The 1,139-nt window shown below is 33.0% G+C and overlaps 1 protein-coding gene across 1 annotated transcript in view; it reads right to left on the bottom strand.

Annotated features, from left to right (window-relative positions):
• LOC119428279 (cysteine and glycine-rich protein 2) overlaps nucleotides 1-1,139 on the bottom strand; it is a gene marked incomplete at its 3' end in the record, with an annotated part of 103,718 nt that overhangs the window by 3,208 nt on the left and 99,371 nt on the right. The window contains 1 exon segment of the mRNA XM_037695943.1: nucleotides 727-849. Within this exon segment, the coding sequence (XP_037551871.1) occupies nucleotides 727-841 (115 nt within the window).

The raw sequence follows: 1,139 nt of genomic DNA on the forward strand, positions 1-1,139 counted from the left end.
ATATATATATATATACATATATATATATATATATATATATATATATAAACCATTTACCTTTTGAAGACAGTAAAAACAGTCAAATGATACATTTAATGAAAAGTACAAAGCTCCAAAACGTTTCTAAATGAAACAAAACATAATTGCTTTGCATTTATTTTAACAACAGCACATTCAATTGTGCACAAAATATCTGTATACTTTGACCCAGGTGAGATCCTAACCAGTGATTTAAAACATTTTCAGATCTTTAGAGAACATAAATGTTTGTATTCAGAGGCACCTCCAAAGGGGGTCCAGGGGTGGCAATAGCTCCTATATAAAATGAGCAGCCTGCCCACCCTGGATGCACAGAATAATACTCCTGAAGAATGAGGTTTTGCTTTGTGTCCATTTTTAATTTCCCATAACTGAATTTACTAGAACATCAAACATAAAAATATTTTTCAAATAGTAAATATATATTCATATTTTCAATTTTAGATTTAAAAAAGTTAGTTTTCCTGAATAAGCTGAACACAAGAAAATGAATTGTAACATAAGATTTAAAGTGATTCCTGAGCTTCTATACTGTAATTTTCCACATAAGCACACATTAAAACTTAAAAAATTTTAAAGCACATTAAAACTTCTCAAATGATTACAGCTTTTAGATTTGGTTGGCAACCTCAAGACCATCAGTGGCCCCCGTCAGGCCCTTTGACATGTGCCCCTGGCTGTACTTACTGCAGAGAAAACAACATTTGTGGAAACTCTTTCCGTCACACTGCACCTCCTCGGCGTGATAAACCGTCCCGCGGCACGCTGCACACTTGTTGCCTCCTCCCCAGTTTGGCATCATGAGTCGTTCTAAAAAACAAACAGAGTTTAGTTTTTGACACTTTTGCTTCGTTGACTCTTTGTCCTCTGAACTTTTTCAGTAAAGTACATTCACTCAACCTTTATTTATACAGGTTAATCTAATTCAGTCAAGGGGACTCATTTACAAGAGACCTGTTTAAAATAAGATACAGATGACATACACAAAAACAATAAAGAGCCATGAGATGCATTTAAAATAAAAAGTAAATAAAAGTAGTGATGTAAAACAAAATAAAAACAAACTACATTATGAAAAGCGGTAAAATACTAAAAACAAC

Source organism: Nematolebias whitei, chromosome 22, assembly GCF_014905685.2.
Source record: "Nematolebias whitei isolate Nwh7 chromosome 22, NemWhi1, whole genome shotgun sequence".
Taxonomy (NCBI): Eukaryota; Metazoa; Chordata; class Actinopteri; order Cyprinodontiformes; family Rivulidae; genus Nematolebias; species Nematolebias whitei.